The sequence below is a fragment of the Trichomycterus rosablanca genome, chromosome 24, assembly GCF_030014385.1.
Source record: "Trichomycterus rosablanca isolate fTriRos1 chromosome 24, fTriRos1.hap1, whole genome shotgun sequence".
NCBI classification, from domain to species: domain Eukaryota; kingdom Metazoa; phylum Chordata; class Actinopteri; order Siluriformes; family Trichomycteridae; genus Trichomycterus; species Trichomycterus rosablanca.
In genome coordinates this window covers 1,963,735-1,983,849 of record NC_086011.1, presented here as the reverse complement: position 1 = coordinate 1,983,849, position 20,115 = coordinate 1,963,735, and the positions used below count along the sequence as shown (strand labels likewise).

At 42.0% G+C, this 20,115-nt stretch overlaps 1 protein-coding gene across 1 annotated transcript; it reads right to left on the bottom strand.

The window, feature by feature from the left end:
- Window positions 1–1,020: 1,020 nt before the first annotated feature.
- On the bottom strand, window positions 1,021–18,739 carry nisch (nischarin). The gene is made up of 21 exons (XM_062986579.1): window positions 18,550–18,739; window positions 17,102–17,185; window positions 16,579–16,761; window positions 15,227–15,275; window positions 14,316–14,479; window positions 13,979–14,074; window positions 13,080–13,175; window positions 12,741–12,893; window positions 12,122–12,190; window positions 11,837–12,022; window positions 11,626–11,754; window positions 10,884–10,997; window positions 10,245–10,401; window positions 9,623–9,735; window positions 9,473–9,540; window positions 6,718–7,977; window positions 6,254–6,440; window positions 4,896–5,046; window positions 4,600–4,728; window positions 3,979–4,140; window positions 1,021–3,296 (listed from the first exon to the last, which is right to left on the bottom strand). The coding sequence occupies exons 1-21, from the start codon at window positions 18,628–18,630 to the stop codon at window positions 2,689–2,691; spliced, it is 4,239 nt and encodes a 1,412-aa protein (XP_062842649.1). The 5' UTR covers window positions 18,631–18,739; the 3' UTR covers window positions 1,021–2,688.
- Between the last annotated feature and the right edge of the window lie 1,376 nt (window positions 18,740–20,115).

The window sequence follows — 20,115 nt, the reverse complement described above, 5'->3', positions numbered from 1 at the left end:
TGTGTGTGTGTGTGTGTTGTTTTGTCCAGCTGAAGGAAAAAAGAGGATCTAATACTGCTGACCGGTGCACATACGCTGTCCAGACCATCGGTCAAAAGAGCACAAAAGAGTCTGGCTATTAAATTTGTTCGTCTAAACTGCTGGTTTGCAACACAGAAACGAAACACATGAAGTAACGTCCACTTCCAGTTTTTTTGGCTTTATACAAGTCACAAATCCTGTCTTTCTATGTAGGCAGGGGCTTTACGGGCCTTGCTCAAGGGCCCAGAAGAGGCTGCTTGACATAACAGTGATTCAAACCCTCAACATTCAGCGCTAGCACACCAGAGCTGGGATTTCGAATTCATCGTATCGAATCTCAGCTCTGCCATCCGTCCTGACATCCACAGTAAATAGGGTAACGGGTCAGAAATGAGTCAACAGGGTCGCTCAGGTGGCGCAGCGGTAAAACGCACGCTGGAACCAGAGCTGGGATCTCAAATACATCGTATCGAATCTCAGCTCTGCCTGCCGGATGGGATGAGCAGCCACATGAACAACGATTGGCCTGTTGTTCAGATATGGGCGGGACTAAGCCGGATGGGGTCTCTCTTTCATAACTAACGCAATTACGACCTCTGCTGGCTGATTGATGGAGCCTGCACAGAGATGAGAAGAGTGCTGTCAGGATGTGTCTCTCCGTACACAGTACGGCTGCACTGCACTCGTCAAAGTGTAGGTGATAAGATGCATACGGCTGCTGCCCACGTGTCGGAGGGGGTGTTGGTTAACTTCGTTCTCCTCAATCAGAGCAGGGATCAGGATTGGTGGAGAGGAAGTATGACGCAATCGGGCAAATTGGATGCGCTATAAGGGAGAAAAAGGGAGAAAATGCATAAACAATATATATATATATATAAAAATGCCTCAGCATTGTGTAAACGTTTGTACGATGTATAAAGTACAAGCGCCTCAAAATCCGCCCCAAAAAGCCCAAATTCTCAAAAACACACAAAAAAACAAAGATTCATGTAGTAAAACTGGTTATGAAATTCTTTATTTAAAACTGATCCACAGAATTCAGAATAAAACACAATAAAATACTCTGTTAAACACCACACGGCGTTCGCTCGCTCGGTTGTGCGCAGCAGCGGATAAATAACAGGAAAGCAGCCAGAAAACACGCGCACAGGCCTGATAAGAGAAAGAAAATATTACACTAGCGTGGACTCCATACACTCTAACGTCCCATGATGCTTTGTGTTTAAACAGTTTGACAAGTAGTGATAGAAAGTGTGTGTGTGTGTGTGTGTGTGTGTCCTCGTTAGCTTTAGCTTTCACTCCTGTAGGTTGCAGGCGTTCAGGTCAGTTTATAGATTCACGTGAAGCGCTAAAAACGTCGGAATAAACGTCGTCATCTATCCGAACGGGGTGACGAGACCCAAGTGGTTCAAAAGAATCAACAAATCACAAATTCTGGCATTTTACAAAAAAGTACTTTTGAGAAATGGGTTTGTACATGGGTGTAAAAAAGTTAAATAGTTTACAATAGAATAGTGGTGCTAATTTTGTTAAGGAGAAATAAAATTAAGGGTTAAGTACAATGCAAAAAAGCCGATTCTGAATCCACTGCAGCCCTGATCAGGAGAATTAGGTTGGCAAAAAACAATTAAAAGAATAAATCAAAATACAAGAACGTTTAGAAAAGATTCATTAAGATTTATAACAATAGTTTTACAACTCCGGTGGAGCAGTGGGATATTACGCTAACTCACCGCCACCGAGAGCCGGGTTAGAATCTCAGCAGTGCTATCGACCGGCCAGGTCAGGGGACGAAGCCCGGCCTTGGATTTCCGCCCTGTAATTTTTTTAATGGGCGGCATGGTGGCTCGGTGGGTGGCACTGTCGCCTCACAGCATTTCCCAGGTGGAGCGGTCCGGGTCCTTTCTGTGTGGAGTTTGCATGTTCTCCCCGTGTCGGTATGGGACGTGCAAGTGAGGTGAATTAGAGATACTAAATTGTCAGTGACTGTGTTTAACATTAAAAAACTTGTGAACTGATGAATCTTGTGTAAGCAGGAACTACCTGTCCTGTCATGGGTGTAACCAAAGTGTGTAAAACACGACGTTATAATCCTGATAAAATTTAAATTAAAATAAATACATTTCTAAAAGAGGTAGTGGATCCTTATTTGGAAGGATGGTGCAATAAGATCAATTTCATTGGATGCTGTGCTTCACTGATCAGGATAATATATATATTTTTGCCTCAGGTTTGCTCTGAATGGTTGCTAACAACACAGGAGTAAATAAATATAATTAAAAAAAACACTAAACACACAAAATATTTTATCAAATGGGGATTTTTAGTTTTAACCTCAGATCACATCGTCTCACATCAGCCCACTCAGAGCTCCGTGACCAACTTACACAAATTCCACCAGGGCTGATGGTTCTGTGTGTTTCACAGGGTTCTAAAATCAGAAATATGACCCACACTTCAATATCACGCTGCTCACGATATTAAAAACCCCAGCAGTGGATCGAATGGGAAGTCTGTTTACTTCTTGCACTCTATACGGTCAAAACGATGCTCCCAACTGACCACGGGCTTGTCGGACATCCAATAACAAGCATAAAAATGCCCCCCATGTAGCTAAAACGAAAACAGCCCAGCAATCTGCTGGTACTGAACGATAACGGCAGCTCTTCAGCCGGTCAGCTCTAGTGGGAGTTCCCGACTGCACAGCGCCTCCCACTGGCGAGCCAGGAGTGAGATCAGCCTCTCTCTGCTGTCTGCCCCGGGCACGAAAATGCACCACTGCACCTCGCTCTCGGCCCCGTCGCCGCCCCGCGCGCTCCGCCTCTCCTCGGAGAAATGATCCATGGTGAGGTGGCACAGCAGGTCGGGCCCCGGGACGTCGTCGAACACAAGCGTGAGCGCCTGCGGGTACGGCTGGTATCCCATGAGCACCCGGTCCAGGTCCCGGATCCGTCGCGCGTCCGTGAGCCCGTACTTGTCCCTCTGCGGAGGTTCTTTGGCGAACTGGGGCAGCGGGTAGCTGATGTAGTCCTCGTCCAGCAGGAAGACGTGGGTGCCGCTCAGCACCAGGCTTTTGGGGTGCAGCTCGGCCACCGCGCCCGGTCCGCTCTGCACCTGGAACGCCAGGGCGTAGAAGAGGACGTTGAACGAGTGCGCGGGTCCTTGCGGGCCCTTCCTCTCCGCCGCGATGAAGGTCAGGTCACCGATTTCTTCCTCGCTCGGGTACATGAACTTCACCCGGCTCGAGTGGAGCAGCTCGTAGTTTTCCATTTTACCTGGTTTAGGAGGAAAATACACAATTTTTAATACACAACAACTTCTAACGTTGGTTTTAAATGTCCTGAAAATAACTGGAACTATTTGAGGTTTATTTTGCATGACATTGAGATTCTATCACATGAAAAACTCAGCCTGAACCAAACAACCCTTTAAAAAAATAAAAATTAAATAGAAATAGAAAAATATAAAAGAAAAACTAAAGGACTAAACATTTTACTGAGTAGCAGGAATATTTATGACTCGTAATCGCTGCAATATCAGGTTTTGTTTACAGCTTTTGATTCTTTTGACGGTGCAGAGAACTTATGAGCAGTAATAATGAAGAGAAGTTTAGTGCTCCTGTCTCCTTCTTTTACTACATTAAACCACGTTAAGCTTTATTTTGAACCAGAAGCGTTTTACACTCTGGAAGAAGCTGATTCTGATTCTCACCATTTCTCAGAAGCTCGAGCTGTAACACAAGTTTAAAAGTGAAACAGGGAGGAAAATCCAGATAAACACAGATACACGTGAAGCTGTAACACTGGATCTGACGCTTATTCCACACTGATGCAGATTCGTCTCATATTCGCATTTCGATGACGTTTTACCGCTCAACCCGAGCGCCGAACAGAGCGGCAGTGAACGTGAATGCTCCCTCAGAGAAACACTAAACGTACACATCGTGTGTTTTCGTACCGGTGCTCTTTTTGCCGAACTGCGTGTAGAAGTCTTGCTCGGAGGGCTCTGGCGAGGGCGCTTTCTCCAGTAAGGACAGCACGCTCATCAGCTGCTGGAGGAAGTGATGTGTGCTGTAGCTCTCTCTGGTCAGGCAGGAGATGATGTGCTCCGGTGACGCCCCTGTAAAAATACAATAAAATAAATATGCAATGGCACTACTGCTGGGGTCGAGCGAGGGATTGGCGTCCTTTCTGAGATGGGTTACTGCATTAGAACTAGTTTTTTTGGCAGAACTGGACCCTCTACAACCCTGACCAGGATAAATATGAAAATAGTAAAAAGGTTGTATTTGGGTTGCCCTGCTTTTGGCTTCAAGTGTCACTGGCGCCACACGTCTGGTTTCATTCTCTTTAAACACAACTGGCCAGGCTACTGTGTGGCTGAGGGACTAGTTTGTGTGGTGGAGGAATACTGTTTCTTTAGGCCAGTAAAAAAAAAGCATGTTGAAACTTTTCCTAGTGATAAATTAGGTGGATGTCATTGCCCAAAACTGCCCGATCTAATCTGGTAGGTGAGAAGTTTGATATTTGGCATGTTCTTTCTTCCTTGGCTTAATTTGGAGCAGTCGGTTCTACTCACCCACCATTCTGAAGTACTGGTCAAACAGTCCCACGTTCACACACTGCAGTTCATGCAGCTTCATCACGAAGCAGAACGTGAGGAGGAAATCCGGCTCCTCGTGCTCTGATGGGTGCCAGGTCCACGTCACTACAGTGAAAACACACATATTTTTGTGGTTATGGTTGATGCATCATGCACTTAATGGACAAAAGTATCGGGACACCTGTTCTAATGAATGAATTTATGTGTTTCAGCCACGGCAGTTGCTACCAGGTGTAATAAATCAGTTATATGAAGGAAATGCGGTCACTCACTAGTCTGATCACCGAGAGTGGAAGCTACATCATCAAGGATGAAGTAAACAGCTTTTGTGGACAGCATGACACAGGCGGAGAGCTCCACATCAGGAGACTTATAGAAGAGCACAGACGTCCACAGTATGTGCTTCAGCTCTTCATTCTCCACCTGGATAGAAGAACAAACCCAAAATAAACACACAATGTCATCCTCTACTACATTCATGTTCAATATGACACGTTCAGAAATCTTGTAAAAAGTAAATTTCAGAAGAGCGGAATTTATGACAATCTGGCAACCATAGTCAGAACCGCCTGAGCAGAAACTACTAGCAGTGCGCAAACAACAATTCAAATTAGGAAAAGAAAATAAATAAACAAACGGGGTTCTGAGACCAGGGTTCGAACTACATTTACTGTCTTTGAAAAGCTTAGCCTGAAAAAACATGCAGAAGGTGGACTGTCTGTTTAAATTTGCCCACAGACACGTTCAGAAGTCTTATTGGAATCTGTGATAATCTGGCAACCCTGGTCATAAAGCCTAGTCACGAATTTTAACCGCCTGAGCAGGAACAGCGAACAACAATTCTAATTAGCAAAATCAAATCAAAAAACGTTTAAAAACAAATAAATAAACAGGGTTCTGTGACCAGCGTTCGAACCCTGATTCCGTTCACTGTCCGTGAAGAGCTTAAAAGGTGGACTGTCTGTTCTAAATTGACCCACTGACACGTTCAGATATCTTGTGGAATCTTTGATAATCTGGCAACCCTAGTCATAAAGCCAAGTGAATACAGACGACTTTGAACTTCATTAAAATCAAATCAAAAACGTTTAAAAAAAACAAATAAACAAACTGAGACCGGGGCTCAAACCCTGACTCCAGTCACTGTCCATGAATAGCTTAGCCTGGAAAAAAACATGCAGAAGATGGATTTCCTGTTCTAAATTGACCCACGGAAACATTCAGAAATCTTGTGGGGTTAGTAATAACCTGGCAACCCTCGTCATAACGCCTAGTGACTAGGGGTGAATTTGAGACCAGGGTTCGAACCCTGACTCCAGGTACAGTCTGTGGAAAGCTTAGCCTGAAAAAAAATTCAGAAGGTGGATTGTCTGTCTTAAACTGGCCCTAGATATAAGTATGGGACAGCATGGCATGAATTGGTCCGTTATCTTACACATTTTGGCTGGAACAGAAACACCAAATTGTGATGAATTTATTTCATTTATATTATTTTATTTTCGGCAACCGATTCATCCTGGTCAGGGTCCGGAAGCAGGGCAATAATACCCTGTATAGGGCGTCTGTATAGTCGCCCAGTCGGCTGATAGCACCACTGAGACTAGCAACACTGTAAAACCTTGATGGATACCTCTGCAATGTTATCATGGAAGAAAGCGACGAGCTCGTGACCCCTCAGCGAGGACAGGTACTGAAGAGACGATGACAGAGAGAGGTGAGAGGGACACTGGTTCTCCTCTGAAAGCTGCTGGACCAGAGACTCGGATGGGTACAGAAGAGACAGCGTCAAATGAGACTTCTGCACCTCCTGATGGACACTTAAAAACAAAAACAACACATACAGTTAAAAAAAACAAGTACTGACGAATCTGTATCGTTATTTAAAGTGATTCCCCTGGCCCAGCTTTTGCTCTTTCTGAGGCAACCTCCTCTTTTTATCCGGGCCCGGGACCAGCACTGAACGCACTGACAAGTGCACATCAAATAGCCAGGCTATTCATATCAAACAAATATTCTCTTATAGTGACTTATAAATAAGGTAATCTGATATTTTAACACATTGTTAATGGCTGAAAGTAGAGTCAAACTTTATACCTTAAATGAGTTGTTGCAGAATCACCCTGTGGTGTGCTGCCCGCTCTCCACCGGCGCTGACCGTTCTGCAGCAGGGCGACGGTCTTGATGTCTCGCAGGCCGGCGCGGAACTGAGCGAACTGACCGAGGAACAGGAACTTGTCGTGCGGAAGAGCGAAGATGACAGCCAGTCGTTCGTGACCTGCCATGATCTCCAGAACATGGGCGTGGCAAAACCGATGGGCATCGGAGCCGCCCTGAGCCGCGCGGCTTCGTTTCGGGTGAATCAGGGCGGACGCCAGGGGGATCCGGGTCATTTTGGTGCAGGAGCGCACGTCTTTCTCTGACAGAGCCCTGAAATCGAGCTTAAGGATGCAGAGATGCCGCGTTGTGAGGAATAACATCAAAGGGACGAAGGTCTGGCTTTCCTGGATCGAAGATAAAACGTCAGGGGGGGCAGAGTTATTTTTGGGGTCCTGAGTGGGAGAGATAAACGAGGCGCGGTTCAAGACGTGAGCCAAGTGTCCGCTTTTGGCTCCGCTTTCGTTCTCGTCGATTTCCCACGAGTTTAAAAACTGCTGAGCGAACAGTTGGACGTTTGCCGGTCCGCCGGGATTCCTCAGAGTTTTATCTACGACTGAGTCTAGGTGGGAATGGATCTCGTTTAAATTCTGAGCGTCTGAGAAAATGAACCATTTTGCACCGCTGGACTTTAAACTCAGGGACACACAAGTGTCCGGAACGTCGATCTGAACGTCTTTGATGTCGAAATACGGCACCAAAAGGGCGATCTCGACCCCCTCCATTAACTCCTGCAGGGTGCACGCAGGTTCTCCGGTCTGCACCTGAAACAGCACCAAGGCGTCCCCGGTCGCTGCCAGACAGCAGGTCATTTGTTTCAGACCTTCATCACATTTCACAGCTATGCAATAACACCAGACTAGCAGATCGATCCGAGGGTCTGTGGTTTCCACGTTCTGAGTCTCCGATTCCTCCTGAAGGGTCGTGGATGAGGAGCAGCCCATGATGTCGTCACTGTGATCCGGACCCATCTCGAAATAACTGCTGCTGGAATCGGGGCTGCCTCGGTCCGTCACCTCGACAGGGTCGGTTACGGTTTCGGGGTTCGAGGTTTTTCTCGATGCACCGGCTCGACGGATTAATTCGGAAAGCTGGGTGATGAAGTCCAGGTCGGTGGTGGTGTAGGATAAATAGGAGGAGGGAAGAACTGGTGTGGAGTATCGTTTAGTCCAGGAGTCCTGGTTTTCACAGTAGAAACAGCTAAAAATACATAATAATTACAATATTTTGTTTAACAGGACTTTAATTCAAGAAATATACACATTTTCCTCAAAATTGTTTAACGAACAAACAATAACAGCAGCAAATAAATAGAATTAAATGATCATTTTCGGATGATGAGGTTTTGGCCGTGCTGCAGCCAATCAGGGGAACAGAGAACCAGCCTGAAATGTATATCAGTCAATAGTCTTAGTCAGAGTTTTGTTTTATTGGGCTTTAGATGTATGTACTGTATGTTTTTATATTGTGAAGAGATTAAGTACTGTTCCTGCTTTGGCTTGATTGAATAATTCCTTTATTGTTTGAGGGATGGAATTAATTTGGCGCTCTTGTAGGTACTTGGGGAGGTCCACTGGGATGCATCTGATGGAGATGAGTATTTGGCAGGTCTCTCTTCCCCTTTATTTTATTATATTATATATAATAATATATTTGTTATTTATTTTTGTTGTTTATTAGGGTTTTAATGTCATGTTTTACACTTTGGTTACATTCATGACAGGAACGGTAGTTACTCATTACACAAGATTCATCAGTTCACAAGGTTATGTCAAACACAGTCATGGACAATTTAGTGTCTCCAATTCACCTCATTTGCATGGGGAGAACATGCAAACTCCACACAGAAAGGACCCGGACCGCCTCACCTGGGAATCAAACCCAGGACCTTCTTGCTGTGAGGCGACAGTGCTACCCACGTGTCACCGTGCCGCCCTTCTCCCCGTATCAACTGAGAATGCGTTAGACAGGTGTGTCCAATGCGACACAAATCTAGTGTAAAAAATCTAGTGTACGCCACCGGTTCATCACCTTTTTCTAGTGGAGTTTTTGGGTGGACGTTTACGTTGGGGAATTTTTCCTGGAGTTTGTTTTGGTCCTGTGTATCACACTCAGCCTGCTGCTCGTAAAACAAGTGACCTAATAAAATTAATATTTACTGCACTGTTACACACGTCCGGCCTGTTCGTTGTGACGGAAAAACACAGTGACTTTCAATTCCCAGTACCTTGTAAAGTAGGGACGGGTTTGTCACAAAACAACGAAATGCATTTCTACAGCATGCTGTGAGCAGCAACCAAAACCAATACCTGCTGGCAGGATGTGATACACATAATGCATAGAATTTTTTTCCCAATTTTCCTCCCAATCTAGTCGTATCTGCTGCTGCTGCAGACCTCCACTCCTGACCAAGGAGGGCCGTACCTAACTCAAGTCCCCTGTGAAACGTGCGCATTAGCCGACCGCTTCTTTTCACCTGCATGAGGCGGGTTCATATGGAGATACATATCATGCACGGAGAGTCAAGCACCGATCCACAATAACCCCTCGTCTCTGTGCAGGCAGCAGAGGTCATAGCTGGACAGTTTTGAGAAACCTCTACGGCTTGCACTGGACACAAGATAATCTATTGTAGCTGCGGAAGAAAAACATTCATCATTAAGGTACTACAATTAAAAACTAAGATGGAACTGACCTGTCACTTTCATCCTTCGGCTCAGAAGGGTTTTTCTCATACAAACAGGTAGTGAGAGATGTTTTAACCTGTAATACACCAAAGGTGGACATTATACATGAGCACCCTACACAAAATCGCATTATTATTCCTAACTCAGATTTGTTTTACCTGAGGGGTGAAGTCAGTCAAGGTCTGATTATTAAAGCATCGCTGGGTGAGTGTAGAATCCACATGAGTTAATATTTCTTTGGCAATAAAAGCTTCTTCTTTGCGGGTTAGTTCTAAAAAAGACAAGAAAAACACAGCAGGGTGGTTCATTCACCCACAGAACAACCAAATAAACACAGAAAGACTCAATTTAGTTCTGTGTGTTGTACAAACTCTCATTTTCATACATTAGTATGAGAAAGAAACACTGACAAAGGGGGAAAGTGGAACAATGTATGGTCAAAAGTATGTGGACACCTTTAATGAATTCTGTTAGTATGGTTCGGGTGTCTGATCCACACCCGTTGCTAACAGAGATCTAGATGGGTAGAGATTTATATTCATGGCATTTATTTAAAGTGACTTACAATTCGGAATAAAATTTGAGAAATTGAGAATTAGGGGCCTTGTTTAGGGGCCCAACAGTGGCAACTTGGTCCTGAACGACTGAGCTCCCACTGCCCAATATCATGAAATTCATTGACTTTTTAAGCTGCCTTGACTTGTGTGAGTGTTACAGTTTTACAAGGTCTCAAAGAGTAATAAAAATCAGTCCATGCTCCGTTGATACATACATGATTACCTTGGCTGGAGTTGGAACAGTGGGGTGCAGGAGCAGCAGGAGGAGCAGCAGGAGGAGCAGGAGGAGCAGGAGCAGAGGAGGAAGCCTGAGCAGCAGGGACAGCACCGGAGGACGGAACATTCACCCCTCCGTCAGAATGCACGGGGACGGCGCTAACCTGAGCAAGACAACAAAACCCCACGCTTTAACCCTACACGTCCACTTCATCCTGCTGGTCAGGGTCACAGTGGGTCGCAGACCATCACACTCGCACATCACTGGGAGGCCACGATGTCCCAGAATGAACTGGTAAACCTCCAGTTCTATGGGCTCGATCCCATCGGCCATCGGTCGAACACAGAATAATTACAATAATTTCTTTGTATATTTTAATCATAACCCCTTTACAAATTTCTTTTTTACTGACGGCTTAATCCTGGTCAGGGCAGCAGTGGGTCCATGCCATAAAGATTGATCAAATTACAAACAGAAACCAAAAGTTCAGTCTTGTGTTTAAGTCTAAACCGTAACTAAACTAAATGGAAGCTGACGTTGAATTTGTTCAGCAGAAGAACATTTCTTTAGAAGTGAGAGTGTGATAAAGAGGAAATGGTTTGCGTTACATAACGAATCAGAGACTCAGAGGAAAACACCTCTTACCTTTTTCTCACTGGTCGCCATTCGATCTTTGGCTTCTTTGGCTTTCTGAATGGCTTTCAGTACTTCAACAGTGTCCAGCTCCTTCTCGGTGGTTACAGTGCCGTCTAAACACACCTTTAATATCAAACACACAGATATACCGTCACTATTTTACCCTCTTTGTACCAAACGCTTCACCTGGTCAGGGTCACGTGCCAGCCGGAAACAGGAGGCGCAAGGAAGGAATCCAAACGGGACAGTCATGCATGCAGCAATAAGTAACTGGACATTTTTTAATAAGTCGGAATGAACTGGTATTGCTGGATATTTCCTTGTTCATTCATTCATTCTCATGTTCTACCACCTCGTTTTCCTGGGTGGGTTCGACTTCCCCGGCACCTCATACAGGACGCCAGTACATCGCCGGGCCTGCTGGAGATTCGAACCCTGTATCCCAGTGGTAGTGGGATTTACAAAAAAATAAGCAACTTGTGCAAATATGCAATTGCAAAAAGTGTGGCTGGTGCACAGCATCCTCATCCTAGGAACCTGGGTTCAATCCTTGTCACTGTAAGACGTCCTGTGTTTTTCCGGAGTCTATGTTGGTTCCTTTAGTTAGGGTCTCCCCAAAAACATGCACTGCTGGCTCTAAACTGCCCCGGATTGTCGCCCTGTTCAGGCTGTATTTCTCACCGTGACCCTGGTCAGTATTAATACAAAAAACTAGAACTGTACTTTAAATAAGTGCTGAGTGCTGAGTTACCTCTGACGCTCGGTCCCCAAACAGTGCCAGAACTTTGGTTCGGTAATCAGGAATGATGCACATGGGGTTTTCGGTGAGGGAAAGTTTCTCCAGACAGGGCAGTGTTCCAATGTGCTTAATTTCATCCAACTGCAATAAAAAGTATTAAAAGATCATTTTAAGACACAAACGATTTTGTCTGAAATCACTGGTCGGTTTGTTTTTACCATACCTGTGCTATTCTGTTTCTGCTCAAGTCCAGATTGACGAGGGAGTAAAGCTTACTGAGACCAGAAAGCGTCTCCAGCTGGTTGCCGGCTAAATTCAGGGTCTTGATGTTGCCCAGTTTGGTGTGAACACCCTGGAGGACCGTGAGCTTGTTCCAGGACAGGTCCAAGTGCACGAGATTGTACAGATACTGCAGATCCATCAAGAGCATCAGTCAGAAACTGGACAGATAGGTTTACACACAGAGAATTTGATCAAATAATTCTAGATGCTTAATGAATGAAGATACCTGAAGATTTTCCACCAGAGAGAGACAATTGTGACTGAGATCGAGAAATTCGACTGCAGGAATCAGTTTCTGAAATCACAAACACAATGTTTATAAGATAAATGTTTACTTGTTACTGGTTTACTAAATCTTACTGGAGATAATTATGGATTTAATATTATTCAAAAGAACAACATAACATGAACAGCTCATTGAGTGAGACCAATGGACTGTATGTACATATATGTGTGTGTGTGTGTGTCAGATATATATTTATATAGTATGGAACACCTTGTCTAATTCTTGAGTTCATGTATTCATGTGTTTCTGGCACAACAATTGCTAATTTATGTAAGAAATTCTAAGTTTCCAACTTTGCAGCAACAGTTTAGGGAAGGCCCTTTCATGTCCCAGCATGACTGTGCCCCTGTGCACAAAGCAAAGCTCTATAAAGACGTGAAGAAAAGCTCGATTTAAATATACTCCAGACCTTAGCCTCAAGAACAGCTTTGAAATGAACCGGAACATCAACCGAGGCTTTCAGTGCCCAGCCATTCTGACTGAATGGGCACAAATTCCCATAGACATACAGTACTTCAAAGTCTATATTTGTACAAACAAACCATGTCATGTTTCTCACCACAGACTCGTCGATGCAGCAGATATCGTTGTGACTCATGTCCAGAGTGGTCAACATCCTCCAGGTTGGAATGATGGCGGTCACGGTGCAGTCGATGTCCACACCTTCAGCTTCCCACTGAGCGAATTCAGCTGCTTCTGGGACCAGAATTTCCTACCCAAGAGTGGAAACAAAAGTCAGGCCTTCATCAAGCAAACCCTGGACAATCCATCGCAGGGCTCCAACACACCTCCACCTCAGCCAATCATGTGTACATGGGAGTGTTTTCTGCTTATTCCTGCAGGTAAGAGCTGCCTCACAGTTTCAACACCGCTGGTTTCTACAGAATAGATACCGTACCTTCATGGATGCAGCTGAGTTGTGAACAGTGAGTGTAGCCAGAGTGGATTTTAATGAAGAAATTCCCTTTATCTGTCCCGAACTGCATTCAGTCATCTAAAATACATAATAAATAAATAAATAAATAAATGAAAGAAAGCAAATGTCTGCAATTGTTTTTCTCTGTGACTATATGAGACTGTTAAATAAAACATGAATTTAAGCTCTTTCCTGATTTTTTTATTTTATTTTTTTATTTATGCATTTTCTTCCTTATCTCCCGATTTTATCGTAGCCAATTAGTCTTCCGCTGCTGGGGATCCCGATTGCGTCTGAGGAGGGTTAATTCGCCTGCACTCTGCCCCCTCTGGCACGTGCGCAGTCCTTCAACCTCTTCTTATTCACCTACGCTTCGGTGGATTTACGCACCAGAGAGACCCAACCCCGATCTCCATGCTCCTCCAGGCTGCTAATCAGGGTCCTTGCACAGCGTTTGAACCTGACTCACTGTTTAGTCCAGTCTTTTCTCACCCAGCGGACTCGGTGGCCAATTTTGTCTGCTGCAGGCACTGGCAATTGTGCCCGCTAGAGAGCACCAAGCTGACCGGTAGCAAAGCTAAGATTCGAACCAGGAAGTTCAGAATCTCAATGCTGGTGTGCTAGCGGAATATCTCGCTGCACCACCCGGGCCCCCTTTCCTTCCTGTTGTTGGGTTTTTTAATCAGAGGATTAATTTGGTGAGTGTAGAAGCTTCTATAATGTCATTCAACTTTACGACATCCTCCCAACTCCTTACAAGTGATGACTGAATATAGCTGGTGACTTCTCTGTGCCTACATAAACAAGGCTAGTTTGACTCTACCTATTTAAAAGTACATAAAACAGTGGTCTCATTTTCACCTTACACTAAAGTCCCTTACCTCAATCTGAAGCAGTGATTTAAAGACGGAGAGGTCGAAGGGCAGACTTTCTTCCTCAATATTGCTGGTGCCCACCGCTCCTTTTGTTCCAGGGATCTGAGTCGCACAAACACATTTTGTTTATTTTATACTGTATTATTAAAACAATCTAAGAAAGCAATAAAACAGCTGTGTGAACCTCTGTGTGTTCTCACCCTCATTTGAAAAGCCAACATGCATTATTTCGACTACTGTACTAAACCGTATGTCAAAATAATTCACCTATTCAACTATAGAGTTATATAGTACATGTCTGTACAGCCACTACGATCTCACACTAGCAAAACAAATCTACAACCTTGAGATATTTTAGGCGGCAAGCGAAGTCCAGTATGTGACCCAGATCGGCCTTGGCATCTCCGTTGGCGCAGGTCGGCTTGGCCAGTTTCAGCTGTTGCGTGACGGCGTAGAGCTGCAGAGGCTTCAGGAGGAAAACTTCACCAGCGGCCAAGAACTGTTCACCTGAAGAAAGAATAAACATTAAAGAATATATTATACTGTATTTGTATATGTTAGTCAGTAAGGAATAAAGACACAGATACAGTGGTGTGAAAAAGTAAATGCCCCCTTTTCTCCTTTTGCCTCCGTTATTGCAGATTTATCACACAACACAATTTCTAATCATTAAAAAAAGTGTCGAACACAAAAATGAGTAAAACTGTAGAAACTTAATTTATTAAAGAAAGTTATTCAACACAGTTTGTTTGTTTATTTATTAGGATTTTAATGTCATGTTTTACACTTTGGTTATATTCATGACAGGAACGGTAGTTACTCATTACACAAGGTTCATCAGGTCACAAGTTTATCGAACACAGTCATGGACAATTTAGTGTCTCCAATTCACCTCACTTTGCATGTCTTTGGACTGTAGGAGGAAACCGGAGCACCCGGAGTAAACCCACACAGACACGGGGAGAACATGCAAACTCCACACAGAAAGGACCCGGACCGCCCCACCTGGGGGTCGAACCCAGGACCTTCTTGCTGTGAGGCGACAGTGCTACTCACTTAGCCACCGTGCCACCCTATTCAACACAGCATCACACAACTTGTTGGTTACTGATAGCACCATAACTCTGACTGAGCGACTCGAAAACTTGGTGTGAATAGATTTTGGATCAGACTTCAGCTTCAGCTTACAAAAATGACCAGCGGATGGAGACATTTGAGCTAAAATACATAAAATATACTCAAATACAGATATACCTCTGTGGAACAGATCTTCTGCCAGTGCAGCAGCGATGCCATTAATTTCCTGAAAACAGAAACAAAACACATGCTAATTATTAGTTGTTTTTTTAATGATATTCTAGATTTTAATTATATATAAAATCTGTTGGTTATAAATTCCAACTCTAAAACATTTTGCTTTATCTTGGTCCCGTTTTACTGGGAATCAATCACCTGGGTCTGCAAGGTCTTCCCTAAACTGTTGCTGCAAAGTCAGAAGCATTTAATTTGCTTTATTTAACTGATTTATTACACCTGCTAGCAATTGCTGTGGCTGAAATGCAAGAATTCAAATTCAAATTTGGCATTTATGGAAATTTTAATCTGCAATGTTTATTAGCTTTCTGCAATTAGTATATTGGGAAAAAATAAGAATAAATGTTAAATTCAGCCAATGAACAGTAATCGTGCTTTCAAATGTGCAACAAAACTGCGTCTGCTCATTCATCTTAATTATTTCAGCAAATGAGCGACAGTAAGAACTATAAATGAATGATCAGTGCACCACTGGTTAGTGAATGTGGAGTTTGGTCTGTTGGCAGCTGTAACACAAAGATGCTGAGCAGTGTGAAATGCTGAGGCTGGTAAAGCAACCACAGGTCCAAATGTACAGAGCTGTTACTAACACTGTTAATGTGTTAACAAGTTTAACAACACCGAACACTAAGAGATCGAGAGCAACGCCGTTCTTCACTTACACACCAAACACACTGTTTCAGCAACACGTCAAGCCACGGCGGCTGTTTGTCTCTAGTTAACATCACTGCATAATATCTGCAAAAGTGTTTGCTCTGAGGTCCAGATGGCAATCAAACAGTAAAGGATAATCTTAGGATATATCATAAACTGTATTTTATCTTACTTGTAAATAATTTGGATACATTTGATACATGTAAGAATGTGGATATTGTATAAAATAAAATAAACTAATCATTTTATGTGTTTATTTTGGTGTGAGACGAGAAATTCTCAATCAATACAAATCAAAACGTTAGTCACTAAGGTGCCTTAATGTGAAGTGAGGTGGAGGGTGGCTAACACTTCAAACCATGGAGGTACTAAAAGAACAGGAGTGAGTGTTTAGAATTAGTTATCATTCATTTTTCTCCGTCTTACCCGAATATACTCTAATATATTTCCGAGACCCCTTGCATCACTAGCTGGCCGAGGAGACCTGCAGACTAGCACCTGACACGTCAAATCTCATATGAACTGTCACCCTCTGCTCTATGTGTTTTTCCACTACTTGTTCTGGCATCTCCACTCAGACATAGTTAAACTACTAAATATGATACCTGTCCAAACAAAAATGAAGGAAAAACACTTACATAGAAATGGAAATGTAGAAAGATGGATAAAACTTTTGGTACGGCCACAGGGAATCTGCTGAGCAGAGTCTGGAGATAAACCTCCAGCTCCTTCTGCCTCTTCTCCACGAGGCTTTTTGAATTTTTACCAATGATCTTCTTAGGTGGCAGAAGATGTTTGTCAATCTTCTTCTCTGAGGTGAGCTGAAATACACATTAAAAATTATACAGCATCATCAAATAATAATGTCTTAGGCAGTTTTAAGACACCCCTAATGAAATTCTTCGTTCTGTATAGTGCAGTATGTATTTTTGTCTAATTAGCACACAAGTGACTATTAACTCTGAAGTTCATTTTCTGATGACAAGTTTTTACATCCGTACATACAACGGAGATCATTAAACCATCAATTAATCTGTTGTGTTCATCGTGTACCCTGTTTAATCTAGAATCAGAAATCAGTCACAGTGGAAAGATATGAACAGTCTACTATAAAATCAGAATTGTGCACTTGGCTCTCAGTGTAAATGTGGTCTAGCTTACCTTTTCATGCAAGTCATGGAAATCACTGTAGCGATGCTCTACGGTCCATCGGTGGTCTCCAACGACCACCTCAATAATGTAAACCTAAACAGGATTAAAAGGGGAAAAGCAAACTTTTAAAAACACCCATAACATCCCTTTTCTAATCAAGATTATTATTAAACTACCAGAAACCTTTAAACACAAACATATCAAACACACTTGCAGTGAGGTTTTGGGGGGTTTATTGTATGATTTTGTTTCTGATGAGACTCAAACACAAGATTTGTTTTGGTGTTTTGATCTGTTCTTTGTTTTTGCAATTTTAGCAGTTGATAATAAAATAAATCGTCCCTGTTGCTGGTTTTTTATCCAAAGATTTTTTATGGAACTTATTTCTATACATTTCAGAATTAAATGCAAATGAAGTAGATTTTTCCATCAAAAACTATTAAATATGAAAACCCTTAGCTATAGTGTTTGAATAAATATTTAGCTAACCTGACAACTGAGTCAAAACACATTATTTACTCTATATTAAGATTCTTAAAACAAATTAGTTATTACTATCTGTTAATTTGGTCATGATTCAGGATATTAAGCAAACTAAATTTCACACATTGGTTAGCTTGTTAGCTATTTATTTTTAAGCAATTAAAAAACTACTTGTAATAATAATAATAATTGAAATAGTAATAATAACAATAATAATAAGAGGAAAATTAGGAAGTACAATAATACTAAATACAATAAAATGGCGGCAAAATACCAAATATTAATAATAATAATAATAATAATAATAAACGTTTAATTACAATAACAATATTACTAAAGAAAAGCATAATGTGTACAACAGAATAAAACAGTAATAATGTCAGATTTAATATCAACAATAATAGTATAATGACAATATTAATCCTAATAATAATAATATTAATAATAATATTTGTAAAAATAGTGGTAAAATATATTTAACGATGACATTTATTTGAGATACAGTGTTAAAACAGCGGTCACGACCACAATCAGTCATCAGTGGCTCGATCTCTATAACCTCCATGATCACTATGCAAGTGCACTACGCTATGTAGAGAAATAATGCCGTCAACACCTTACCTAGCGTACTACATATTCATACTAATTAAATTGGAATGCGGCCAGCAACTCTCAGTTACAACATGTACTATCTGATGAAATTAATGGATAAATCCCAACAAATCCTTGATCCTTACATAAGTGCACTTTTAATGCTGTAAGAGCACACGTTGTATACACCCTATCTAGTGCACTACACGACTACACAGAGCAATTTGTGATTAGACAAGTTAAAAAAAAGCTGTCATAGGTTGTGACAGACTAGAACACCCGCCTGATAAAGCCTGTTTATTTACCTGTTTATCAAGCACATCCAACCACATAGACTTTATGTCTGGTGCTGAATTAACACTCATTTAAGACTAATAACTCACAGTGTAGTTCTCCACCAGCTTAGATCCGACGATACACACATTTCTGTCTGTGTTTTGCTCCGGAAACCCAGCACAATCCATTTTCACCTGGTGAAATCTCCAATCTGCTGCATTCTATTAAAACTGAAGGTGACAGTGCAGTGCTAATGAAGATCTGCTCTGCATCTAAACCATCGTCTTCCTTCCATGTCCGTTGTTGTGCATTCAGCAGATCAGTTTATTTCTCTCCTTGTAGTTCAGAGTCCAGATAATGAGGTGAAATAGTGCCTCCTTCTGCACAGGAGTCTTTCATACCAAAGTCTGCATGCATGCATCCACTACACCAGTGCTTCAGTGTTTTTGCAACCAAAGACCCTTTATCTGCCAAACATACATAAATAAGTACCCCCCGTTCACTTATTTAATGAATGCTATAATTGAAGGTTTCAAAGTAATCTGGCAAATATGCATAATTATGTTTTTCTTTGACACATTTCCATTTTCAGCATTTAGCAGACGCTTTTATCCAAAGCAACTTACACAATGAGCAATTGAGGGTTAAGGGCCTTGCTCAGGGACCCAACAGTGGCAACTAGGTGGTGGCCGGGATTGAACCGGCAACCTTCTGTTTACTAGTCCAGTACCTTAACCACTTAGCTATCACTGGCTAACACTTTTTATAGCAACTGAAAGTTCATCCACATTAGAGCAATTTTGTTAGAACAGTTTTATTATTTTGCACAATAATTACAGTGTATTTATTTGCATATTTATTTATTTATTTATTTTTAAAAGTCAGTGTGCTGGTGGATTTTGAGACCATTTCTCTTTACAGAATCCTTACAGGTCACCCAGGGTTTCAGGTTCTTCCTTGTGCATTCTCCTCTTTAGCTTACAGGTTTTCTGTGGGGTTTAATTTGTATGTTTGTGACAAGAAATGCCAACCAAACTTGGGTCCTATATAAAGTATAGAAATATAAATATAAAATGTAAAAAAGTAAATGTTTCTGTTACATTTTGTTTATTCCTAGTCATTTCTAGGAGTGTCAGTAAGTGTGGCATATGTGGATTTGTTTTAAATAATATGTTCTTGATGAGGGTTTTTTTTCTCAGAAAAAATGTACTTCAATTAAAGGTTGAATACCAAAAGGTGTATTTCTTATTATCTTTTTTACCTACCTTTACCAGGGGTGCCAATAATTGTGAAGGGGATTGTATAGTCTAACTTAATAAACCCCTTGTATTATCTTATACCCTTAGGAGTTTTAAATGATACTGTTACATTTTATTGCTATGCTAGCTCTTGACCCACCTGAATTTCTTAGATACCGATTATTTTTTTCTTATTCTGAGTAAAAACTTAAACCTCTTGAAATGTTTAGGATGCAGTTTGTTGGTTTTGTCAGCACTCAAACTCTAACTCAACTTTTATTTATAAGTTAATATACACATTGTTATGTAAATAAGTGTATGTTAAGTAATGTTGGCACCAACTTATTCACAACTTGAATGGAGGTTTGGTGTTTGCTGGGAAGAGCTTTAAAATCAATTTTAAATTAAATATACCATTCTTAGGAGCCCTAAAAA

Excerpts from the sequence above, each read along its gene's own strand:
- nisch (XM_062986579.1), bottom strand. The coding sequence starts at position 18,630 with ATGGATTGTGCTGGGTTTCCGGAGCAAAACACAGACAGAAATGTGTGT. Across the intron at positions 9,541-9,622 it reads TGACTGACTTCACCCCTCAG|GTTAAAACATCTCTCACTAC; the intron begins GTAAAACAAATC and ends GGTGTATTACAG. Across the intron at positions 6,441-6,717 it reads TCTGCAACAACTCATTTAAG|TGTCCATCAGGAGGTGCAGA; the intron begins GTATAAAGTTTG and ends TTTGTTTTTAAG.